Genomic DNA, 16,484 nt, shown 5'->3' with positions numbered 1-16,484 from the left:
TAGAAGGGTCACTTTAAATCAGAAGAAAGTTATTCTGACCGATCACCTTTATTCTGTGATTTATATTTCTATGCTAAGAGCAGTGGGCTCTGAAATGGTAAGATGACTACAAAAATTATGTAAACCATATGCAATGGCCTTAATCACCAGGTCTCAATGCAAATTAAAACCTATGTGAATAATAATGTAGTTGGTAACTTTAGTTGCAACTGAATACGACACTAAATTGGAAGAGCCGTGTTAGCTATTGGCAAAGTAGAGAACTTCCCAGTGTTGCCAGTGAATAATTGTAATTATAGATAAAGTTAGTCGATGTTATTCCTAGCTAAACTGGTTATGTTTTTATGGCAAGAACAAGCATGCCTAAGACAAGTTGCTAAAAAAAAAAAAAAAAGACAGCAATTTATTTAAGTTGTTTAGACAATACAATTTACAACAGCTGAAAATGATAGTAAAAGTAGGTTATGAGAACACTAGTCATCCTCATCTGAAGGGGGTTGGTCTGTGGCAGCCTGGTGTTTCTGAATCTTAGCAATCAACTCTAGAGAAAGGAAGATGAAAAATGTCAGGACAACTATGTACCACAAGCAGAACATGATAAACTTGATATGACCTAAAAACAAAGGTCTTTGCAGCAAGGAGTGCGAAGCCATTTACCTTTTGCTGGGTTGAACACACCATTAGTTTGCTGATTGCAAACGTAACAACGCTTGGACTTGCGATAATGCTGGAGAGCGCAGGACTCGCAGAAATAATGCCTGCATCTGGAACACAGATTTCTCAGAGTTAACAGTGTGGTTGTGCAAATGAGACAAAAGAATACAACCTCATCAAGCTTTCATGTGCATGTGTTGTTAGTCTCCGACTATACAAAACAATGAAAGCAAAATATTCTGGAATTAGAACAACCACAGCCTTTTGAACAGTGTTTCAGCTTTTTGTGTTCTGTACTCACTTAGTGACAATGGGGTTCTTGAAAGAGTTCCTGCAGATGAAGCACTTGAAAGGAAAATCCTCTTCATCACTGCTTACCTCGTAGTTTTCTTCCTCTGTAAATCAGAAACAGAATTAATTATAGAGCCAAGCAAGCAATTTATTTTCCAAAATAGCAGAGTACACTTTCAATCACACAGCAGCTCACCATTGGCCCCGTATCTTCCCTCCTCCAGCTCCCTCTCAATCTGCCATCCGTGTTTGTAGTCTGAACGGTCGTGCAGAAACTTGCAGCTGTCTGAAATAGCAAACATAACACTTTGGAAGTGTGCTTTTGCTGATCATAAGGTATTCGTTCAATTAAAAAGCTGTTAAGTCCGTGAAGTCCTGTTCCCATTCACCTCCAAATCCACAGAAGCCTGTCTCTTTATAATCTTTGCATATGTCAGGCTGGTAGTCCCACCTCACAGTGGCCCTTAAATGTTCAGGGGCTCGGATTGGTCCTTTCCTAATAGAGCAGAACAGGAAAAGTCAGTCGAGGCATATGGCTGTGCTTTGTGGTGAAAAGGCACTTCTAAAAAGTTTTAGATGACATCCGCTTACCTGACCATACCAGAGGATGCATTGCCCATAGTGGAGTCTTTAGGCTTAATGAACTTGTGGTAGTTGTTGATGCCACGGTAGATCTTATCATCCTCTTTACCTGTTAGCTCCTAGAAAATAAATATATGACATTTATGTACATGACCTTTGATGGCTCTACAGTATGTTTGGCCAATACTTTCTACATCATAGGCTTTAAAGATTTATATAATACTTAATATATATTGTTTTCTTTGAAGTTCCATTTGCAGGGTAGGTTTATATTCTGATGTCACCAGAGAAAACATGGGTTTAACAATACATTTATTACTGTGTTTTTGAAGTGTTACTGTGTTATATATATTTTTTAATATAATATTATCATTCAAATCTACCCTTAGGTTTGAAGAAGTCATATGAGTGCATAAAGCCACCCCTTCCATCCTACTTTACTCTGGAAGCATGTACCCAGGGGCAGTTTTAAATTTTTATACACTATTTAAAACTTTTAGTAAAAATGTAGACCATGAATTGATCCTGTACCAACACTGTTATATCCTGATGTTGCAAATACTTTTCTGTGTCTACTGTACAAATCTCTCTCTCACCTCCTGAATCTTCTGGCTACGCTCGAAGATGGCCTGAGCATCTTTATCTTTCTCTGTGTCCAGTGCGTATACAGCAGTGGCCCCCATGTCCTCAGGCCCCTCCGGTTTCTGTCACACATGCAGAGAGTAGAGTAGTCCTTCAGCAACATACATAGTAAATAACAAAGTATCCATGCTGTACTTAAAATTAAAAAAGGAGAAAGACAAAAAGTATTCAGAAAATTGAGACCATACTATTTCACAGAAAGGACTTCACACATTTCCCTCCGTAAGTTTCGAAACTGTCACAAAGCAAAAATCAAACCTTGACGTCTCACCGCTGAGCGTGAAGACTTATATGCCACTGTGATTTTAGTGGTTTCGCTGTCTTCTTCATTTTCACTGGATGAAACAGCTTCTCTCTCCACCTTCTTTGTCTAAAAAGTGAGAAAAAGTGTGTGAATTAATTTTAGAACAAAGATTTGCCAGAGCAAAGCAGCCTCTGGACTAAATATTCAAGATAAACTTAATCATTACACTCATATTTTCTCATGTTTTGTTTCCCTAGAAGTCCACCCTGGACACACTATGCTGGTATTATTTTGTGCACAACAGTCATAATACATTTTTTTACATTTCTAAATTCTCAAAAAAAAGAGAGAAAAGAGAAATAGAAAAGCATTTATTTGTTTATTAATGCTGCATCCAGTTCTACATTAGGAATGAGCCTCAATATCAGCCACTCAGAATAAAGATCATTTACATGCATCAGGATTACTTCTAAAGGATAAAGAGACATTGTCAAAGACATTGTAATATGAAATGTTACGTTTTTGGAACTTGAATTCAAACAGACCAAAACAGACAGGAATCTTAAAGAAGGAAATCAATAGCAATTATAACAGACACTGATGTTTAGCAGAAAATAACATTAACAGGACATTAGAAACCATTGAATCTAGAGTGATATTGTAATGTTGCAAAATAATCCACACACCCTCTGTATCATAGGGTTGGAGGCACTGGTTTTCTTCTCTCTTTTGACCACAGCGTTCCCCTCCTCATCGCTGCTTCTGTCTGAGAAATTCAACAGCAAAAACATGGATTAATTCATCCACATGCAAGGTTTTATAGCACACGTATCGTGGACACAAGTGCATTTTCCTCACTTTTATTAACGGAAATATCTTGACGTAGTATGTAAATACTGGCTGGTGGATCATTCTCAGCGCTGTAGTAACTATAACGAGGTAATGGATCAGACACAGCAGTGCTGCTGGAATTTTAAACCCTTCTGTATCAGTGCTGGATTGATAACAGCCCACCAACCAAAAATATCCACTACAGGCTATGTGATGGTACTGAGCATTGAAGAAGAGTGGAAGGAGCCAAATATGGACTAGTTTGTAACTGTAGAACTACAAAGTGCACGTACATTGAGTGAAAGGGGGTGGCAGCAATCTTATGGGTGATCGGTGTATATCAGGACTGCGACTCTTACAGAAGCTATTTCCAGCAGTTTTCAGGATACTGTCGTGAGTTTAGTCAATCTACACTCGCTGAAAAAAGAGGATAAGGGACAGACTTTACCTTTGTCGCTATCGCTGGCTTTTCGCTTTCGGGCGGAGAATTTTTTGTTAGTTTTCTTGAACAGAAATGTACAGGAGGTTTTGGGTTCCTCGGACTCCGCCATTTCTCATAAACACAGAGAACAGTGAGGGGCTCAGTCGTGTTTAGAGTAGCGCCCCCTGTGGACCCGGAGCGGGAGCTCTCGTTCTCGTTCTCGTTCTCGTTCTCTCTCTCTCTCTCTCTCTCTCTCTCTCTCTCTCTCTCTCATTATTTTTAACAAACACATTTTCCCTATGGGAATTCCACAATGCAAAATTTCTCAGATAAACTGCTGAGGGAGACTCCAGTTTTATTAAATTTGGGTTTAAGTAATTTGAGGACTAATTTTGGGTTTAACTTATCTGGCTAAATTGAGAAATCCCATATTGTGGGATACCCCAAGAAAACGTCTACATTATTCTTAAATGCAATAAAAGCAATAACCCAAGTGCCCTATTCATTATATAGTGCAGTATTTTAGTGTTCTGTCATTTTGTAATGGTGTCTGAAAATGCACAATTGTCAGTCCACTCAAAAAATCCCACAGTACAGTGCAGTAGTGTAGAACAAATATCTTGGCTTCAGAGGTATTTCAGTGACAAAGGTACAAAGTAAAGATTTCCAGTGTTTGAATTGAAAACTTGTATTTTTATTTTTTTTTTTAAGATTTTGGTGTTCATTTTAAATTTGACATCTGCAACACACTCAAAAGAAGCACCCACCAAAGTTTCAGTCAGGAACTGAGGTCAGAAGGAACAGTTCAGTCTTATTAAGATTGCAAAAAATTTAGCTTTATTATTATTATTATTATTATTATTATTATTATTATTATTATTATTATTATTAAATCTAAAAAAAATCAGAGAATTGTGAAATATTCAGGAAATTAAAAAAATCATATTCTGTGTCGGGCAAGGCAGGGCATGATAGGTAAATGTGTTTAACAATGCTCTGAAAGGTACAGCCGTCAGAAAACTGTTCATGTGAAACTAAGTACAAAAGAAGCCTGGTCGATAAGAAAAAAGCGGAGGAACATTCTTATTGTTCAAAACTTGGGGCCTAAGTTATATATCTAGCTAAATCCTGCTTTGTGGAATACCTCCTTGATGCTCCCAATAACAATCTAGGGTGACCAGACGTCCTCTTTTCGGGACCTAAAAATGCGTCCGGCCGTCTACCTTATTCCCTCTGTCCCAAATCTTAAAAAAAAAGCCCTAATACCTTTCTTGAAGCGTGCACTTCGACGACGTAAGATGCCGTTCTTTGAGAACAAAAGGAGCAAAAGGGTCGCGCAGGGATCAAGGGTTCAAGGGGTCGGAGCTCAGAGCAGAAATGGGACACACTTCGCCGCGCGCACCCGCTTGTGCTTACATCACTTTTAGCCGAGCTCTGCTCCACATCACAGTCTTATACTGGAGCCTCAAACAGAAATGTGTTGAAAGTTGTTACGGTCATTTATCATAGTCTCTTCTTTGTTTTTGGAAGAATTTCTATGTCACACAAGCCTTTCACTTTCTGCTCTATATTGTAAAAAAAACGGAAAGTCGTCACTTCTGTCCCTATAATAGGGTGACCAGACGTCCTCTTTTACCCGGACATGTCCTTTTTTTAGACTTAAAAAATGTCCGGGCGGAATTTCACAAACGTCCGGGATTTTGTTTTTCTGGAGCTTACATAGAACTTCGAGAAGCGTTTCGTTCACAAACTAGTCCCGCCCTCCCCTACTCCGATTGGTTCGCTTGAGTGAGAAGGGGGTGTGGTAAATTAGCCTAAAATCTTCGGATTGGACGGTCTGACTGTAGAGCTACCGTTATTGGTCGATAACCTTCTCTGTAAACATTTAATTGGTCAGTCTGCACGTCAGTAGTCCTTGTTTACGTCAGGCAAAGCTCATGTACCTACCCTCATCTGGAGCATCTATGCCGAAACGTAAATGTAAATTCTCGGATGAATTAAAAAAAAAAAATTCCCATATTTTGTGTAGCAAATAAAAACGTAAAGGACATAAGAGGTTCAGCTAAGCATACAACGGCAGCGAGAGGCGAGACCCCCCCCCCCCCCCCCCCACGAATATTCTTTTTCATCTCAGATCTGGTCACCCTACCCTATAACGGCACAAATACTCGGACACACCTGACCGTTACTGACTTTCAGACGAGTTAATCCAGTTACATCTGCGCAGTTTTTCTGTTTAACATTAATTTTAGAAGAAAACAGGCCAACTCATTAATCGAATTTTTTAATAGAATTTTAGCTATCACATACAGCACGTTTTATTAGCTAGACCTTTTAAAATATTAAATATACGTATTTTTACATAAATGTCTGGATCCTAGCGATGCTCTGATCATTTATAAATTTTGTATTACTTCTGGTTGGTAAAGTCTGGAGCTTGCTTTTATTAACGTTTAAAAACAGTTAAAAGTTAAACTCGTCAGTTTTTGTTATGTTCATGAGTTTTCTGGTGTGAACAAGTCGATTTAATACAGGACTTCAGGTTTGAAGTTTAGTATGAACAGAAAATAACAGGTCTTAATGATAATAAACTGTCAAGAAATTATAAAAATATTATTTTTGCTTAGGGCCAAATGTAGAATGGAATCTGTCCAAAATGGCATTTGTTTTTTTTATCTTGTTAACGAGTATCTGTTTATGTATTAAATTTCAGCAGCATAGTTGCATGGTTATGGAAGAATTTGTGCTGCCAACTTGCCCCATGTGTCCTCTTTTTTGAAGATATGGTCACCCTAAATAATCGTACACAAGATAAGATGTAAAATATCCGATGCCAATCAATTAGAGCGTCACATAGGGCCCACCCCACTCTCTTCCTACCAGCAGCCACACAATTTCAATTGTTCCAATCCTACATATACCCTATGGTTGCTGTGGCCGTTTATGATCTGATCAGCAACCAGCTACCCTTATAATGTACAACTCACAATCTAGGCTAAGTTACCCAGGTAAATCTGAAACCCTGCTTGTGGCATGCTCTCCACAGAATTTCAGAGCTAGCCTGACAACTTAAGCCAATGGACATGCATTTTTCTTAGCTAAATAATACATTCAAGGGGTTGTTCCTCAGGATTTCTTAGCTTAACTAGAGTCAACTCAAGTGGGCATTCTTATTGAACAGTCCTCAACTTCCTCCAAGGGTTTTAAATTATCTGGATAACCTGAGAAATACTGGTTGTGGAGCAGCCACATGAACTTGAAATTTGAACAAATTAAAATCAAACTGAGTTAGCTTTTTATTTGCTGTTCTTATTGTTTTTCTCTGACGTTGTCATGGTAGCCACACCCCGGCCGCAAAATGTGTCCTGGTGTCGTGAAAGATCCCGCCCTCAACGGTTGTTGCGCCATTTTAAGAACGAGCTTCGTTCGGAGAGGAAGAAAAGAAGGATAGGGCTCTACAGGATATTATTAAAATCGTTTTCTCCGACTCTAGCTCCGCTGTTCACGGTCTAAACATCATCGGGAGTCGCGGGGGACCGCAGTATATCCGCTGGGAGCGAGAATTTGTTTGGAGACTGAATGCAGAGCTGAGGTAACTCTAATGTCCGACACGAGGCCGCGGTGTAATCGGGGCGCGTCCCAAATTGAGCTTGAGTTCACTACCTAGGGGCCATAGCGAGGACGCGCAAAAATGGATTATTTGTGCAATCCAATTTTTATTTAAACTGGGTTGTTGTAGAAGGAATATGTATAAAAAAAAAAACTTTTTTGATCTTTTGTATTGTGTTAAATATCGTACGTAAAGATGGAACTAACAATAGCCTAAACCTCATTAGCTAGTTTTGTTTAGTTTAAAGTGCACACTACCTAGGTCCTCTAGTAACTGCGCGGATTAGGCCATGCCGAAGCATTTGATTAGCTACCTATTGAGACGCAGGGAGCTAATGTTTTCAAGCAGTTTATTTATAGTTAACTTTACGTCTTGTTTCTTTCCTGTCCACGTGGCTTTAAACATGCATTTAATATGTGCAGTGGTGGTTAGATTTGCGGAAACAAAGTCTTCATACGTACGTAATCAAGTAAAGCAGAGTCAGCTGACAATCTAGCGCTCTCATACAGGAACTAAAGGTTTATTAGTGATTTATCATCGAGTTTGGATTATTTCATACACTCTGCTACACCATGAATAACAGCTTCCCTTTGCTCGTATTATGTTTTTAAAGCCTATGTCCTTGGTCCTTTTGTTCTTGACCCATGCTTAGTTTTAGGAAACTGCAAACTGATATCAGCCCCCATTTAAAGGTGAATTCCCCCTATTTGTTAGGGTTACCTCTACGTTATATTAGTGGTTGGGGTGTAAAGAGGTTAATTGCCGAAAATCTTAACACCCCAGTTTTTTTTACTCTGTTAATGGGAACCCAAATTGTCATGCCTAGAACATAAATCTTAACGTTGTGTTAAAGGACACATCCAGTCAAGTTTTAAATCCTTAAAGTACTAATCTCAGAATCACATATTTAGAAGTTATTTCTGAAAAAAATACCCTAATGGCTCAAGAGTTACTGAGATAAAACTCTGTACTTGCTCACACACTGCTCAGCCATTGGGTTAACTGCTTATTTCACTCATGACAGGTCTTTAAGTTCATAAACAACACAACATGAATATGTTTAAAACAAGAGACTAAACACTTGATTGGACAGATTTTTTGTTAACTTTTTAAAATGACCAGTGAATCTGCACAGCTTTACTCTGCATTAATATATAATGCGTCCTAAAACTCGTGAAATTAATCTCCTATGCAATATGATGTAGATCCTAAATGACAGACTTTAAGCTGTTTAAGGCCTGTGTGTGAATTGCTGTCATTAAACGGCTTCTACAGACATTAAAGTGGTATATCCCTCTTTTTTTAAAGGTGAAGAATGACCCAGTTTCTGCCTCCAAACCTGCTGGCCTTGTTTGCGCCGCGGGACCCCATTCCATTCCTGCCACAGCTTGAGAAGCTTCCTCATGAAAAGCACCACAATCAGCCATACTCTGGGATTGCCCCTTTCATCAAGCACTTTGAGGTAGAGTCAGGGGATCTGAACAGGGGAGGGCGAGATTATTTTATTGTGAATTATGTAGCACTTATCACTCAAAGTATATGTATTTTTTGATTCTTTAGTTTTAGAACATGCTGTTCTCTACTTGCACCACACAATGTCAAAATAACATGTTTTTAATAAGTCTTTAGGCAAATAAAATGTAACCTTATCAGCCCATAGAATTTAAGCATGCTGATATTTCAGCACAGGTTGCGTTTTTAAGTGAGCCACGATACAGAAGTAATTTTTACATTGGTTTTAAAGACATTAAGAGCTCAGCTCCGCTACTAATGTCAGTAAAGTTTTATATTGATATTTTATTTATAATTATTTAGTCACTTTTCTTTTTAAATTGATGTCTTTGGTTTTATTTGCTGCCAACTAGGACCCTAGAGATGCTCCACCTCCTACAAGAGCCGAAACGCGAGAGGAGAGGTTGGAAAGAAAGGTGAGATGCTTTTTACAGTCTATTTTATTTAGGATACCAAAAAGAGATATGAGGGTTGTAAAATGACGCCACAGCAGGAATAATAAGGTGAAGAACCTTTGTATGAAGGCCTTGTGTTTGACGACTGTACTTGATGAATTGCAGAGGCGTGAGAAAATGGAGAGGCGGCAGACAGTGGTGGAGGCAGAGCTGAAGTTGTGTAAGTGTGCCAAGCATTTTAAATACTTCACTGGTTGACATGACTTGAACAGCATTTTGCAAGCTTTGAGTAGTTGTTGAACACTAATTCTTAACTCACCTTAAGTGAAATAAGCTGTGGGGTTAGGCATGAAGCTTGCTGAGCTGTACTTTGATAAACGTCACTAAACTTAATTTCTTCCAGCCTTCATTATTTAGCAAAGCAACGAACAAAAACTTTGAACTAAGCATTTTTATATTTCAATACTTTTAAGCTCTTTAATACTTGGGCTCATTTACTCTTTTGGTGTCCGTGGTTGTGTTGATAGTGATGCAGTTTGCTGTCCCCTGAGGCAAGGTTCCATAGACATCTGAAATTAAATAACTAAATTATTTACTTTTAGCATCATTACTATTTTAACTAAATTATATTGCCCGAAACCCTTCTGCTGATTAAAAGTATTGCAGTTTGGGTTTCCAGAAAACTTGATAAAATGATTATATCACCAAAAAAATCCTACAATTATATCGTAGCATGATCTAACTTCTGCTTTTCTTTGTCCAGGGGATCCTCACAATGACCCAAATGCTCAAGGAGATGCTTTTAAAACCTTGTTTGTGGCTCGAATTGTAAGTTATTTGAGCTGTGACATCTATTTATTTTAATATTTAATATCTCAGCTTCTCTTACACCCACATGTTGCTTTTTTTTAAACAGAACTATGATACAACAGAGTCCAAGCTGCGTCGTGAGTTTGAGGTCTATGGCCCTATCAAACGAGTAAGTAGTGATAATGGATTCTGGTGGAGATTTTTTTTTATTATTAAAATACAAGCCTCCTTAATCTTGGACTAAATCCTTTATTTTTCCTTTTAGATCTACATTGTTTACAACAAGAGGACAGGAAAACCACGTGGCTACGCCTTCATAGAGTATGAACATGAGCGAGACATGCACTGTGAGTAGAACTGGCTGTGTTCTTGGTTAGATGTTTTCAAACGGATTAATAGTTGTAATATTGAGGGTTGATGTTTTCTAAATTGTCAAATTTATAAGGGAATTCAGCCCTACACCCTCTTGGCAGCTGTAAACCTAAATGTGCCCACACCTCTAAGCCTTTTACTAATGATTTAATGTAAATAAAAGGCACTGGAATGTGCATACCAAGCCTAAGGCTGTACAAAGTGTACAGGGCTTTGGCCAGGTCATCTGTGTTTGTGTGTCTGTGCGTATGACTGTCAGCGTCTGCTCTCACTGTACTCAGATCCGGAAAGTTGTTTTCCTGTGTGTTGTTTTGCATCAGGTGTTAATGTGGAGGTGCATAACATATGGCTATAGCAGTGGGAAGGGGCAGGGCCAAAGTTGTGCAATAGTCCACTGCGCACACGTTCTGATGAATGTTGCCACTGTATGGCATCTCTAATGTTTAGGCAGTGTGACACATACGAGTGTGTGTTTCCGGCCGGAGCTGTGACGGTAAGCTAAAGGCCAAGCCTTCCTGTAGCGCCAAGGTGACTCTAAACCTGTACACATGTCTGTTCAAACAAACCAAAAACAATTTGCCGTTTTAAAACATGAATTTTTTTTATATACTGAGGTGAGACTGTAATTAGTGAAGTGTTGCAGAGCAAAGTCTGTGCAGTGTTATTAATTGTGTGTTGTTCTCATTGCTACTGCAGCCGCCTATCTCTGATGGCTATTGGCCAGAGCTGGCTTGCAGATCATGATGATGGTTTTGATACATCTACACCCTACTACCACAGCTCAGTATATGGTTGGTATGATGGGTTTGTATGATGGGTAAGATTTCTTTACACCCTCATCTACTTCTAGGCTGAAGCAAGGCTTACGTTCACTGGACCAAACCAGACTTTTGTTTGCCTCATTTTGAGTGAGGCTTAAATCTTAAATGCAGCCCCGCTGCCTTTGGTCACTGAACGTTCCTTGGATTAGGCTTAGGTAGTGGGTGCCTGAAGTCAACCTGTACTGTTAAAGCCACTGCGAGTAGACAACAAAATCCAGGTTGTACTCTGCGAGGTCTAGAATTAATTATAAAAGTTTAGATTGCCCTAGTTGGTCAGCTAGGATGGTGTGGGTTTTTTTTTTTTTTTTTTTTTTAATAAACTGAACTCACATAAACCTCCTCCTTTACTCATCACCACATACTTATATGCATCTCGGCAGAATTATAGAAAGGCATTTGCAGGTGGCAGGCGTAAATAATGCACTTGACTATTGTTTTTATTTTATTTTTAGGACTTGGGGTACGTGATGTAGAACGGAGTATAAACTCTCTCTAAATATCTAATACGTATTGCTGTGTGCACAAGTGTAATTTCCATGAATACTGTGGGATGATTCAATCCAGAACTGTGCTGTGCCGTGTAAATTTACTTGCCATAAACTTGAGGGGTCTTCACCTGTGTTAGAGCAAAATGCTGGAAATGTCCCCTTCCTGGCTAGGACCCTGTCGAAAGCTTTGTTTTCTATGTCTTACAGAGTATGGTCATTATTATTTATTAAATTCTGTGATAACAGATGGCTTTAATTGCACAGGTTAACCTAAGGTAAGCCCATTTATAATATGTAGCACAGCGTCTCAGACAGATCAAGGGAGCTCAGCGTTGTCTAAAAGTGCAAGAGAATTCCATATTTAAGCGGTTTCCTTTCAGCTTTAGGAGTGGATTTCATTGTAGATGCACACACTAGATCTTTATGCAGCTGAGCCAGCATTTACCGCCATAGAAACGACCTCTAAGAACAGTTTCCTCATTCATTTCAGCTCTAAACAATATTGGACGCCTCATTCCTTTCCAAGATCTGTCCTTTCCCAAAACGTCCCTTATCACAGTGCCTGGCATCATATTTCTCCTTTAAATGTTATATTCCATGCTTTTTTTATTTAAGAAATTATCCACTTAAATAGTAAGGCTGATCTTGTAATTTACAGGCATTTCAAATTCCACGTCCCTTGTTGGGGAAACCTCAGTGTGAATAGGAGTTGTTTGTGCAAGGTTTCTTAGTTAGATCTTTGAAAAGAGGGTTGTGGGTAAGGCCCTCTAGATTATGGAGTAGAGGGGGTTTTGGTAAGGCCCTCGTTTCTTGATGCCTGTTGGTTGTTGAGTTAAGGGTTGATGGTAAGACCCTATTAGGCAAGCATTTGAGGGCTGATGGTAAGGCCCTTCTAGGCTAGAATTTGAGGGTTGATGGTAAGGCCCTCCAGGATAGATTTTGAGGGTTGACGGTAAGGCCCTCTAGTCTAGATTTTGAGGGTTGATGGTAAGGCCCTCCGAATAGATAGGAGCACGTTTTTGTACCTGATTCCCCTGAGATGGTCGTCCTCAACCGTACAGACCAGAGTAGCTGAGTGGACCTCATCCAGTGCATCTATCTGGAATGGATCCCTATTTTTGTGTCAAACCATCAATATCACAGTTTTCGCTGCGTATGTTCGACTTTCAAACGGAAAATCACCAGGCTACATTACGAGGGGCTATGCCACCGATGGGTTCCAGCCTTGGCCAGGTATTATGGTAAGGTAGTGTTTACAGGTAATCATAAAATTGGAGATAATGCTTGACCAAAATTGACTCTTAGAGGATATTACTTGTTACTGAAAATTGGGCAAAGGGAATAATGTGGCATTTTTCGATGTTTGGCAGTGTTGATAGCTTAATTGTACAAATCAAATTATTAAAATGGGTAAAAATGTAGAATGGGGTGGGGTGCACAAAGGTGAAAAACTTAATAATTTAATCTTAATGGGTGCTCCTTTTGTCTTGTGCCCATGTTTTTGAATGTGAGGGTGTGGATGGCTGTCCTTAGCTTACCCGATAATACCTTTAGAAAGTTTGAATGTGAAAGAACTGTGAGACAAAATGTGACAGTCCCACATTGGTGTGAAAATGGCTGAATGCTTTGTTCTTGGGACAGACTGATAAATTGTAGGACCCATAAGTTCACCTTGTGTCAGAAAAATCTCACCTGCATAGGTGTATTTTCTCTTTTTTTTTTTCCTCTCTCTTCCCATAAATAAATAATACCCTGACCTCTTTGTGGTTTGAGCCCTACATTGTGGTGCAAACCTTTGGTTTGCAAATGTTAAGACACATTTATAATCTTAAAATAGATTTTTGTTTTGGTGTGTGTTCACAGAAATGCAAGCAAACTCATTAAAACAAATGCACATCATGAGTATGAGAAATTAAATGCAGATTTCTTTTCATTGAGATGAAAATGCTTGTGCATTTTATTTTCAGCTCTCTAAATAGTCATCAGTGTGAATTGTGCCAAGCTGGTGAAATGTATGTGTTTTCTAGTTGCCTGATGGTCATCAGCTGACATGTAAACAAAGCTGTTATGGTTTAAGGCCAGGAAGAGTTGTGAAGCATTAATTTGTATTAATGTCCTCGGGGAGTAAATGCAATGAAATTGTAAGGTACTTTGAGGACTTTCAAAGACTGCTGGAATATTGGCTTTGTTTTTAACTTTAGAGTTACTGTTGAGTTTGTGTGCTCATCAGTAAATTGTAGTATTAGTTTCTTCAGGATAAAAAGCCATCCAATCCTGGCCTGTGTTTAGTGACCTCTGCATTAATATTGATTGAAGACCTGAATATTCTTTATGGACATGTATTTTATGAGAGCTTTCTCTAGGAAAGATTAAAATTTGCACTTTGTACTCGGGTCTTTTAAACATTTAAAGGATTGAAACTCTCCTTCAGGAGTGTAGTTAAATGAGCCAGAGTGTTTGACTTCACTAAAAATAGATTGAACATAAATAATAAAAAAGGTTCCTGGTAAGTTGCTGGCATCACAAGTGCTGATTCTTGCTACCTCAGCCATCAATTACGTGAGGTAAGCATGTGCTTTTTAATGGCTGTATGTGTGTGGGCATCAAAAGGTATCTCCAGGTAAGAGATCAATCAATACTGCAACATGCATTCTTCTCCTCCTCACAGTCTCCTTTTCTCTCTCACTTTCACTTTTTTCCCCCTTCATCCTCTCTCCCTCTCTACTTCTGCTCTTTCTCTTTGGTTTTTTCATGTTGCGACTCTGTAGCTGCCTACAAGCATGCGGATGGTAAGAAGATTGATGGGCGGAGAGTTCTTGTAGATGTGGAGAGAGGTCGCACTGTGAAGGGATGGCACCCCCGTAGGCTTGGTAAGAACTGCTCCTTTCACTTACTTTTTTTTTTTTTTTACTCAGGTGTTATGTTCAATGTTATTTCTATAAAAGGCTTGTTTTCATGTAATTGTATTTTGCTAAGTGTTTTTAACCAATGAGAAGACGAAAAAAAAGAGTTTGGGAAATATTCTTTAAAACTGTAGAAGCCTGTTATCGGTGCATAGTGGCGCATATTTTATAGTGGACCTTAAAGTAAGAAATATATAGAAAATTGGCTCCTCGTACATTGGCCTTATCTGTTCCTCTCCATTATGTATAAATTGTAATCTAATGAAATCAATGATATTTATTAATTTATTCCCCAGGTGGAGGTCTTGGTGGTACCAGAAGGGGTGGAGCAGATGTCAACATCAAGCACTCGGGCAGGGATGATACCTCACGCTATGATGATCGACCTATTGGGGGGTAAGTAAACGTCATGTCCCTAAATACTTAAAATATTGAATAAATTCTGAAGTACATACATGTAGATCTTATAGGAACTGCCATACATTCTTATTAACAAACCTATTTAATTGTCACCTTCTCTTTTCTCATTTGTCTCACCATAGTGACCGTGAGCGTGATCGACGTGACCGGAGCAGAGAACGTGAGCGAGAAAAAGACCGCGGGGAGCGGCGTCGCTCTCGCTCCAGGGAAAGACGCCGGCGCACTCGTTCCCGAGAGCGCGAGAGGGGGATTGGGGCAGGACCAGAGGAGGGGGCCACCAGCCGGCGGCGGGAGAGGGAGAGAGAGAGACCGGAGGGAGAGGGGAAGAGTCGCGAGAGGAGTCGAGACCGAGACAGAGAGAGGGACCGCAAGAGAAGGAGCAGGAGCAGGGACAGGAGGAGGGAAAGAGAGAGGGGGAAAGGAGCAGAAGGAGGAGAGGAGGGAATGGGGCCCATGGTGGATGGCATGGGAGAGGGAGCAGAGAGGGGGATGGAGGACCCCAGCGGAGGAGAATTGGGACGAGGTGAGGAAGGTGGTGTTGAAGGAGAGGAAAGAGTCAGGGAAAGGGATAGAGAGAGGGATCGGGACAGGGACAGGAAGAGAAGTCACAGGGATAAAGACAGAGACCGAGATAGAGAGAGGAGGAGGGATCGGGATAGAGACCGTGAGCATAAGCGGGACCGGGGTGACCGTGAAAGAGGAGAACGCAGGGAGGATAGACATGCCTCTCTGCTGCCTCCCGCTGGAGATCTTGAAGGATTGGGTAATGGAGGAGAAGAAGGAGAAGAATCTGTCCCACCACAGTCTGAGGAAGGCTCTCAGGATGGGATAGGCTTGATGATGATGGACCAAGACTCCATGCAGTCTGGAGAAGGTTATGTGTCCAATGAAAATGGTTACAGGATGGAGGCCCAGGGTGATGAGTACTAAACACATTGAGGTTTAAGGTCTACACTCTAAAAACAGATGTGTTTAGAAAACAAAACACCAGGCCACTTGCCAAAATCTGAATTAATAAGGATTTTTTTTTCTTTTGTGAGCCAACATTGGCATCACACCCAAATTTACACCTCAGTTTTAAGAGTGTAGAAGCTATGGGTATTTTTCTGTAATGGTCAACTTCAAGAGCCATTTCAAGGTAGGATGTATTTAAGAGTAATATGTGGGCTGTTAATCTGGAAACGTCACTACTAATGTCACCCCAGCTGCTCTTAAGCTTCATTGTGTATAGTTCTGTTTGCCTTTCTCACTGTGTGAATCGCTTAGCAGCGCTCCCCTTATCCAGAGTGAGACAGAAGTGTGTTTTTTAATCAGGAATATGTTGCCATAGGTTCAGAATAAATTTCTTTTTTTTTTCTTTTTTTTTTTCTCCCCTGTAATTAGCTTCTCGTTAAGAGTATGAACTCTGCGAACCTGTCCCTCTTGTGGCATTTTTTGGGTTATGTTTGCATCTTGGTCCTCTTTAATAAACTCACTTTTTTTTTTAAT

At 39.8% G+C, this 16,484-nt stretch overlaps 2 protein-coding genes across 2 annotated transcripts; one reads left to right on the top strand and one right to left on the bottom strand.

The window, feature by feature from the left end:
* Positions 1–123: 123 nt before the first annotated feature.
* Positions 124–3,844, bottom strand: rnf113a (ring finger protein 113A). Its single transcript, XM_066641919.1, has 10 exons — positions 3,693–3,844; positions 3,100–3,179; positions 2,441–2,539; positions 2,124–2,231; positions 1,537–1,646; positions 1,335–1,441; positions 1,142–1,231; positions 956–1,049; positions 658–764; positions 124–541 (listed from the first exon to the last, which is right to left on the bottom strand). Exons 1-10 carry the CDS (start codon positions 3,793–3,795, stop codon positions 474–476), a joined length of 966 nt encoding a protein of 321 aa, XP_066498016.1. The 5' UTR covers positions 3,796–3,844; the 3' UTR covers positions 124–473.
* A 3,222-nt stretch (positions 3,845–7,066) lies between these two features.
* Positions 7,067–16,466, top strand: snrnp70 (small nuclear ribonucleoprotein 70 (U1)). Its single transcript, XM_066642050.1, has 10 exons — positions 7,067–7,257; positions 8,584–8,737; positions 9,141–9,203; positions 9,348–9,402; positions 9,946–10,010; positions 10,099–10,161; positions 10,258–10,339; positions 14,442–14,543; positions 14,873–14,972; positions 15,119–16,466. Exons 2-10 carry the CDS (start codon positions 8,591–8,593, stop codon positions 15,924–15,926), a joined length of 1,485 nt encoding a protein of 494 aa, XP_066498147.1. The 5' UTR covers positions 7,067–7,257; positions 8,584–8,590; the 3' UTR covers positions 15,927–16,466.
* Positions 16,467–16,484: the final 18 nt, after the last annotated feature.

Source organism: Hoplias malabaricus, chromosome 13 (genome assembly GCF_029633855.1).
Source record: "Hoplias malabaricus isolate fHopMal1 chromosome 13, fHopMal1.hap1, whole genome shotgun sequence".
NCBI classification, from domain to species: domain Eukaryota; kingdom Metazoa; phylum Chordata; class Actinopteri; order Characiformes; family Erythrinidae; genus Hoplias; species Hoplias malabaricus.
The sequence above is the reverse complement of the archived record's forward strand: the minus strand, read 5'-3'. Positions and strand labels throughout refer to the sequence as shown.